General features: G+C 45.1%; 1 protein-coding gene across 4 annotated transcripts in view; it reads right to left on the minus strand.

Moving 5' to 3' along the window:
• The window catches only part of C2H9orf85 (chromosome 2 C9orf85 homolog), a 34,129-nt gene extending 24,632 nt beyond the window's left edge, over positions 1-9,497 (minus strand). For 3 of the 4 annotated variants that reach the window (XM_084834313.1, XM_084834315.1, XM_084834317.1), the window contains exon 1: positions 9,356-9,497. In XM_084834313.1, coding sequence (XP_084690439.1) covers positions 9,356-9,457 — 102 coding nt within the window. In that variant the 5' untranslated portion in view covers positions 9,458-9,497. The remainder of the gene's footprint in view (positions 1-9,355) is intronic. The other variant, XM_084834316.1, reaches the window with a different exon arrangement.
• Between the last annotated feature and the right edge of the window lie 228 nt (positions 9,498-9,725).

Consider the following 9,725-nt stretch of genomic DNA (forward strand, 5'->3'; position numbering starts at 1 on the left):
TGATTTCCATGTACATCAGGCATGCACCACATCCACTAAGAACAAACGCATTCAGTTGGCAGTAGAGAAATTGGGGCTTATGTTCTAGTCCCAGTGAACCCTTTTTCCAAACCCTGCCACCTACACACTTTTCTATTAAGATGGTTGCTTATTTGGGTTCCATAAATATATATGAGGAGTCCTGGAGTAGTTGAGTAGTTGCACCACCCCTCCCCAGTTCTTGCTTCCAAGGGCAATGCTCTTGACCACCACACCACAATAGCCTCAAGCAGGGGTCTACAAAGTGTGGCTGGACTTACTAGCCAGGCTGTACTATCCAGTAGCCAGCTGCAAAGTCTAATCTATCCCACTTTCAGTGGGCCTTATTTCTAAGCAAGAATGTTTAGGATTACACTTTAAATGGATTTCTAGTCTTATTTAGGTACTTAATAACTATTACTGCTTTAAAAGACTTACAAGGCAGTCCTATACATCTTTACTTCAGAAGCTGCATCTTTAGTGGACCTCAGTCCAAAGCAAATATGCATAGTATTGCAGCCTAAGAATCTAGCATAGCAGCCATATTTAATTGTGTGTTTCTGAATCTCTTCCCACCTTCTCCAAGTCTATCCTTGGCAGTTTTAAAAAGAAAACAAATCGGGGTGGAGGTGAGATGGACTCTTCTCTCTGCTTTAATGCCACACTACAAGAACCTAAAAGACAACTTTATACATGGACTTCACCAGATGGTCAACACCAAAATCAGATTGACCACATCCTTTGTAAGATGTACCAAAGGTGGTGGACATCTATACAGTCGGTAAAAACAAGACCTGGAGCTGACTGTAGTTCAGATCACGAACTTCTTATTGCACAATTTAGAATGAGACTAAAGAGAATAGGGAAGACCCACAGATCAGTTAGATATGAGCTCACTAATATTCCTAATGAATATGCAGTGGAGGTGAAGGATAGATTCAAAGGACTAGATTTAGCAGACAGGGTCCCGGAAGAACTATGGACAAAAGTTCGCAACATTGTTCAGGAGGCGGCAACAAAAAACGTCCCAAAGAAAAAGAAAACCAAGAAGCAAGATGGCTGTCTGCTGAGACACTGGAAGTAGCCCAAGAAAGAAGGAAAGCAAAAGGCAACAGTGATAGGGGGAGATATGCCCAATTCAATGCAAAATTCCAGAGGTTAGCCAGAAGAGATAAGGAATTATTTTTATACAAGCAATGCGCAGAAGTGGAAGAAGATAATAGAATAGGAAGGACAAGAGACCTCTTCCAGAAAATCAGAAACATCGGAGGTAATGGGTGTGATCAAAAACAAAGATGACAAGGACCTAACAGAAGCAGAAGGGATCAAGAAAAGGTAGCAAGAATATATGGAAGATCTGTATAGGAAGGATAATAATATCGGGGATAGATTTGATGGTATGGTCAGTGAGTTAGAGCCAGACATCCTGAAGAGTGAGGTTGAATGGGCCTTAAGAAGCATTGCTAATAACAAGGCAGCAGGAGATGACGGTATCCCAGCTGAACTGTTTAAAATCTTGCAAGATGATGCTGTCAAGGTGATGCATGCCATATGCCAGCAAATTTGGAAAACACAAGAATGACCACCAAATTGGAAAAAATCAACTTATATCCCCATACCAAAAAAGGGAAACACCAAAGAATGTTCAAACTATTGAACAGTGGCACTTATTTCACATGCCAGTAAGGTAATGCTCAAGATCTTGCACGGTAGACTCCAGCAATTCATGGAACGAGAATTGCCAGATGTACAAGCTGGGTTTAGAAAAGGCAGAGGAACTAGAGACCAAATTGCCAATATCCGCTGGATAATGGAGAAAGCCAGGGAGTTTCAGAAAAACATCTATTTCTGTTTTATTGACTATTCTAAAGCCTTTGACTGTGTGGATCATAACAAACTGTGGCAAGTTCTTGGTGGTATGGGGATACCAAGTCATCTTGTCTGCCTCCTGAGGAATCTGTATAACGAACAAGTAGCAACGGTAAGAACAGACCATGGAACAACGGACTGGTTTCAGATTGGGCAAGGAGTACAACAGGGTTGTATACTCTCACCCTACCTATTCAACCTGTACGCAGAACACATCATGTGATGTGCTGGGCTTGATGAATCCAAGGCTGGAGTTAAAGTCACTGGAAGAAACATTAACAATCTCCGATATGCAGATGATACCACTTTGATGGCTGAAAGTGAGGAGGAGCTGAGGAACCTCATGACGAAGGTGAAAGAAGAAAGTGCAAAAGCTGGGTTGCAGTTAAACCTCAAAAAAAAACAAGATTACGGCAACCAGCTTGATTGATAACTGGCAAATAAGAGGGAGAAAACGTGGAGGCAGTGACAGACTTTGTCTTTCTAGGCACAAAGATTACTGCAGATGCTGACTGCAGCCAGGAAATCAGAAGACGTTGACTTCTTGGGAGGACAGCAATGACAAATCTTGGTAAAATAGTTAAGAGCAGAGACATCACACTGACAACAAAGGTCCGCATAGTTAAAGCAGTGGTATTCCCTATAGTAACCTATGGCTGCGAGAGCTGGACCATAAGGAAGGCTGAGCAAAGAAAGATAGAACTGTGGTGTTGGAGGAAAATTCTGAGAGTGCCTTGGACTGCAAGAACATCAAACCAATCAATACTCCAGAAAATAAAGCCAGACTGCTCACTTGAGAGAAGGATATTAAAGGCAAAATTGAAGTACCTTGGCCATATAATGAGAAGACAGGATACCCTGGAGAAGATGCTGATGCTAGGGAAAGTGGAAGGCAAAAGGAAGAGGGGCCGACCAAGGGCAAGATGGATGGATGATATTCTGGAGGTGACAGACTCGACCTTGGGGGAGCTGGGGGTGGCGACGGCCGACAGGAAGCTCTGGCGTGGGCTGGTCCATGAAGTCACGAAGAGTTGGAAGCGACTGAGCGAATGAACAACAATACAAGAAGGGGGAATTGGGTCTTATACTCTCTCTCCTTCCACCTTCTAAAACTGAGCGAATGAACAACAATACAAGAAGGGGGAATTGGGTCTTATACTCTCTCTCCTTCCACCTTCTAAGCTGATCTGCTATTCAAAATTAAATGATAGTTAAAAGTGCCTGAAAGGAATCCTGTGCTCCTCTTGTCAGGCAAACTTCAAATGGAAATGTGCCTGTTCTCCACTGGCTCTGCTCAGACCTTGCTGTTCTCACTTATTTACCTCTAAATGCTAGAGGAGAGCTTGAAGGGAGAGAAACACATCCAGACCCTGGCACTCATTGACCAAATTCATGGATTCGTTGATTAACCTACGATTTGCTGCCACCATTTTGCATATGCAACCTCTGATCAGAGGTTGCTCCATGTCATCACTAAAGGCTAATCGTAGGGTAAACAACCCACAGTTAACATAACAAAATTATGGGTCAATTAATAGTGGATTAATTGACCCATAATTTGCAGCCATTACATGCAAGTGGGCCAATTAAGAAGTCTGATGGGTGAGGGAATTTGTTGGGGGTGGGGAAGGATGCCTTTCAGAACCATGGAACACAGACTGCCTCTCCCAAAAATCCACACCAGGTTTTTCTGGCAGCCTAGTTAGTTTCTGCAATGCAATCTCCTCCAAACATCTAGCTCCTGGGCATTCTTGTTCACCATGACTAAGAAGAAGGCTGGCCTCATGTCAGGAGTGACTTCCTTTGTCCTCAATCAGTGGTCATGCCTCTCATTCTTATGAATGCCTCATGAAGCTCCTAATGCAAAACCATGTTTTCAGTAGTATGGAGGTGGGCAAACAAAATAACCAGTAATCATCTGTTTGGGGTGGAATTTGAACTTGCATTTTTCAGCTCTAGGGACGGTACTCATGCTCTGACCCTGTGGGAGGGGCTGTAGCTCAGTGATAGAGCACATGCTTTGCATGCAGAAGGTCCCAGGTTCAATCCCCAGCATCTCCCAGGTAGGGCTGGAAAAGACCCCTACCTGAAACCCTGGAGAGCCGCTGCCAGTCAGTATCGACATTACTGAACTGGATGGACCAATGGTCTGACTTGGTATAAGACAGTTTCCTGTGTTCCTAGTGATCGCCATGGGTTGCCACTGCGGGCTGTGTGGCCTTGTTGCAGCATCGTGATCGGAGGGCCTCAGCACTAATGGCTGAGTGATGATATACTGAACTGCTTTGGTGTTGAGAGCATTGTGTGGATGCAGCCCCCCGACTGGTGTATAGCAAACTCTTGAGTACAGCATTCCAGAACAGTCTGTTCCTGTTTCTGCCTAGTAAGTTGTCATAAGTTTAACTGAGCTGAGAGTGTGCTGTGGGCCAAGCATAGTGCCCTGTTTAGCGTGGCTAGCCTAAATTGGCCAGATTAGAGGCCATCTTGGCAAGCACACAGGATCAGGCTGCATGTAGTTTCTAGGTTACATTTCTTACATTGTTCATTCATTATTACTTTGATACCAGGTAATTCACTCATTATAATTAGTTAGAATTAAGACAAGTCAACTTGTTAGCTTTTCGCCATTTTTATTCTTCAGCATTCACTCACAATCAATAAGAATGAACATAAACATAAAAAGTGTTTCAGATTTACAAGCAAAAGAATAAATAGCTTGTTTTGTTTGTGAATTAAAATGGAGCTATGGACAGTTTCAAATAATTTGCTAATTACTAGATTTTGTATGGCACAAGACTAGTTGTGAAATGATTTGAACTTTATTCCTACTTGTATCATTATTGATTTACAACATTTGTATACCACTCCACATCTCTACAGATTCCAGAGCGGTGAACAACAAGATAAAAAGAATGAAACACGGTATTAAAATTATTCTTTAAAAAACTGAGTGCCAATAAAACAGAGGTTGGTCAAGGCTTTTGCACACTTTCTAGAAAAGAGCTGTTTTCAGGAGGCACCGAAAACAACGCAGTGTTGGCACCTGCTGGACCTCCAGAGGCAGGGAGTTCCATAGGAAGGCAGCCACCACACAGAAGGTTCTTCTCTGGGTGGACTCCAGTCAGGCCATAGGTCCATGTGGAACCACCAGGAGCATGCCCTCTGATGACCTCAGTGATCAGGGAGGTTAGAAAGAGAGAAGGCACTCTCTCAGGTATCCTCGTCCCAAGTTGTTTCAGGCCCAGTAGCCAATAGGCAGCCAGTGCAGCTCCCTCAGCAATGGAATTGCACGCTGAAAAGGGGCAGCTTCCGATAACAGCCGAGCTGCTGCATTCTGCACTAACTCCAGCTTCTGGAGCAGCCTTAAAGGCAGCCCCACTTAGAGCGCATTGCAGTAATGGAGCATTGTCAACTCATCATGTGAGCAATGATGAGTCAGTTACATTTGTCAATATATAAATGGAAATATTTATGCCTTCCCAAGACACGAATTCTCCAAAAATACTATTATTAATTGTTTTAGCTGTTTTAAATTTTTGTATGTTAAATGTTTTGTACTATGTTATATCATGTTGTATGTTAGGGTTTTACTTTTTGTGAACTCTCTTGAGAGCTTTAGCTATTGGGCACTATAGCTTTTGCTATTGGGAATTCTGATAATGTGCAGAAATATAATAAAAGTGGCCTTCAAATATGCTTTGAAATAAGATGCATGCGAAAGAACTTGATCTCTCCATCCCTAACACAGTTTAACAGTTTAAAACTCGTTTAAAGACTTCATAATCATATTTATTCCTCATCATAAACGTTACATTGCCCACCCCCTGCAACAACATACATGGAAACCAAAGACCGGTTTTCTGGCATCTTGCCTGTGGAATGCCCTTCTCACAGAGACTCCACTGGCACCAACACTGTTAACCTTCCAATGCCAGATGACAAACTTTTTCTTTACCCAGGCTTTCCAGCATACCAGCTGGTTTTAATCTGATGACATTTATTGGTTACTTCTGGTTTTTATTACTTTCCTCTAAGTTTTACTGTTCTGCCACTCTTAATTTATATTGGGTTGGATACAGACTAAGGGCGCAATCCTATGGCCGCTGGTCAATGGCTAAATGGCCATAGGATAGGCTGGTTCCCAGGAACCGACCTCGGAGCCTATGCTCCAAGGTCGGTCCACAGAGAATCAACCCGCATGCGCTCCTGCGCCTCGTAGGCAGTGCAGATCAGCCCTGCGCTCCACGCTCGTAAGAGCAGCACAGAGCGGCAAAAATGGGGCGTTCCCGGTGGCAGGGTGCGGAAGTCAGAAATGCTGGTATAACACATCTTATTTGTGATCCAGGCGCTGCTTTCTGTGCTCCGAGGTCCTGCGGCTAGACAGCCGAAATCAGGGAAACCAGGGCAGGGGGAGCGAGGAGGAGATCTGCTTCTCATCACTCCTCCCACCCTGCACTGGATAGGTGGTTGCCCCAGGGTCGGAAGCGATCATTGATCTCGATAGGATTGCTTCCTAAGTTAGTTGAACTTAATCCTCATTCATTTCAGTGGGAGCTAAGTCATGACTACCTTGTCCTATTGATTTCAATGGGACCTAGGTTCCACTACCTTAGTCTGGATCTAACCCATTGCCTTTATCTTGTATTGTATTTATTACTGTCGCAAGTTGTCTTGGGAGTTTTGTTAAACTATAGGGCATCATAAAAATGTTTAAGGGAGCATTCCTGTCTGGATAGCTGCCAGCCCCCAAAATCAGAGGCTGCCAACTATCCTATGCAAAGCAGCTGGAGCACGGAGGGAATCCTGTCCTCCGTGCTCCAGCCGCCCAGCATTTTTGCCTGGACAAGCGATTTCGCCCATCTAGGCGTGACTTTGGCGAGGGGGAGGGAAGGGGCTTGGAGACCCATTAGGAAGCTGCGTAAAGCAGCTTCTGCAGTCTCCTCCCACCTTGCCCCTGGAACTGCCCCCTTTTCCCTGTCTCTGCACTCCATTTCCGAGAGAACCATGCCAGCTCCAAGGGAGCAGGAAGTGTGGTTGCTGGGAACCAAGGTTAGAGTCCTGGCGCCAACCTTGTTTCCCAGAAACCGAACAATCCTACGGCCCTCTAGACAATGTTTAGAGGCCATAGCATTGCTCCCTCAATATATATATATTGATCTGTAGCTTTATAACGCTGTTGTATTTTGTTACTTTATTCTACTTTTGTTTTAATCCCTGTAAGTAAGGCTTTGGTTATAGAGCAGCCTATATACTGCATATACACATAAATGTATAACTCAGTGTTTTGAAAAAAGAAAGACACCTCCTACCCATTTACAAAATAAATTATTAAGGCAACGCCCAAACAAGAACTTTCACCTTTAAACTCAATCACAGCTCCATCCTAAACTAGTCAGTGCATAATAAGTGATGGTTACAATAATAACCGTTTAAGGGCGCAATCCTATGCTTGTTTAGACATAGAAAAGGTCTACAACTCCCAGCAATCCTGGCTGGGGCATCTTGGGAGTTGTAAGCCTTTTCTCTATCTAAACATGCTTAGGATTGTGCCTTAAATTACTCTTGAAAAATGCTGCTTTCTCTGCACCCTAGGTCTAGCAAGCTGGATCATTCTAATTAAGCTGCGCATAACACATTTGAGATAACTTGGTGTTGCAGTTCTGTGGTCACATATTTCTGACTAAACATGCATATGCCAATTTTTCAGTTATTAGGCCAGCCTTCCTACCACCTGCCTTCATTTGCGCACTCTCAGTCCACCCTACCCCGTACAGGAAGGAAAAAAGTTATGCAGCATTTACTTTAGAGCACCGGCCTCCACCTGGGCCCACCTGTGTTGCAGCAGTGGCATTACCTCCATTTTCTTATGGTATGTAGTTTATTAGAAACTAGAGATCAAATCGCCAACTTTCGCTGGATCATGGAGAAAGCAAGAGAATTCCAGAAAGACGTCTATTTCTGCTTCATTGACTACGCTAAAGCCTTTGATTGTGTGAATCACAACAAACTCTGGCAAATTCTAAAAAGAGATGGGGGTACCAGACCACCTTACCTGTCTCCTGAGAAACCTGTACGAGGGTCAAGAAGCAACAGTAAGAACCACACATGGAACAACTGATTGGTTCAAAATTGGGAAAGGAGTACGACAAGGCTGCATATTGTCGCCCTGCTTATTTAACTTATATGCAGAGTACATCATGAGAAACGACGGGTTGGATGAATCACAGGTCAGAATTAAGATTGCTGGGAGAATTATCAACAACCTCCGATACGCAGACGATACCACCCTAATGGCAGAAAGCGAAGCAGATCTAAAGAGCCTCTTGTTGAGGGTCAAAGAGGAGAGTACAAAAGCTGGTTTGAAACTCAACATTAAAAAAACTAAGATCATGGCATCTGGCCCCATTACTTCCTGGCATATAGTAGGCGAAGAAATGTAAGCAGTGACAGATTATATTTTCTTGGGCTCCAAGATCACTGCAGACGGTGACTGTAGCCATGAAATTAAAAGGCGTTTGCTCCTTGGGAGGAAAGCTATGGCAAACCTAGACAGCATAGTAAGAAGCAGAAACATCACCTTGCCGACAAAGGTCCGTCTAATCAAAGCTATGATTTTCCCAGTAGTAACGTATCGCTGTGAGAGCTGGACTATAAGGAAGGCTGAGGGCCGAAGAATTGATGCCTTCGAACTGTGGTGCTGGAGAAGACTCTTACGAGTCCCCTGGACTGCAAGGAGGTCAAATCAGTCAGTCCTAAAGGAAATCAAACCTGACTGCTCATTGGAAGGACAGATACTGAAACTAAAGCTGAAATATTTTGGCCACCTAATGTGAAGAGAAAAGTCACTAGAAAAGACTTTTGCTGGGAAAGACTGAAGGCAAAAGGAGAAGGCGATGGCAGAGGATGAGATGGCTAGATAGCATCACTGATGCAATGAATATGGACTTGAGCACGCTCCGGGAGAGAGTGCAGGACAGGAAGGCCTGGCATGCTATGGTCCATGGGGTCACGAAGAGTCGGACATGACTGAACGACTGAACAACAACAAATGTAGTTTATTCAGAAAGCCAAAAAAGAGAAAAGATCAGGTGGAACTCAAGGGCTCACAGGTCTCTTAACAACTGTGCAGCAGAGGTGGTCTCAAGCTATGCACCTTTCGACACCCCTGAATGGCAAAGTGTACCCCAATCCCCTCTTCTACATAGCTGTCAAAAAGTGCAGACGCCCTGCTGTCCCCCGTGGCATGCGGCCATCCCAGAAAGAAGAGGGGAAGGGGCAGATATATACAGAAAGAAGTCCCATGCCGCAAATTGGAGTTTAAAAAAGGATCCTGGATCTGATCCCCTGAAGGCTACTAGTTTTTGGAGAGCTGATTTGTCGCCGTCGCCGCCGCCGCCTTCCCCACAGCCCCTGCTCCCAACTCCTTCTCCTACTGGACGGAACTAACACCGCTTCCCCCGCGGCGTACCTTGCGCTGGGCGCTCGTGTCATACTTGTCATTTCTGAAGCCTTGCGCGTTGTGGTGCCGCTGGGCTCGCGTGCGCGACACATTCCCCCGCTGCGAGCTCATCCTCCAGGCGCCTGTCCTCGCCCGGAAGCAACCCTCCCCCGCTTCCGCTGCTCAGCGCCGGGCTGCCCATTCGACCGAAGCAGCGGAGGTTAAACCGAGCTCCCGTATTGGTTCTCGGCCTTCAACGTGAAAGTTGGGATTGGCTTCACCGCTGACGGTCCCGCCTTCTTTCCGGGGTCACTGAGAGCGGCATGGGGGCGGAGAGCGTAATTCCATTGGTGGCCTCTCAAGCGCTGCCGGTCCGTGAGCCGTAGGCCCCGCCCATTCG

The sequence above is a fragment of the Heloderma suspectum genome, chromosome 2, assembly GCF_057233095.1.
Source record: "Heloderma suspectum isolate Gila_16-S chromosome 2, 16-S_ref, whole genome shotgun sequence".
Lineage (NCBI taxonomy): Eukaryota > Metazoa > Chordata > Lepidosauria > Squamata > Helodermatidae > Heloderma > Heloderma suspectum.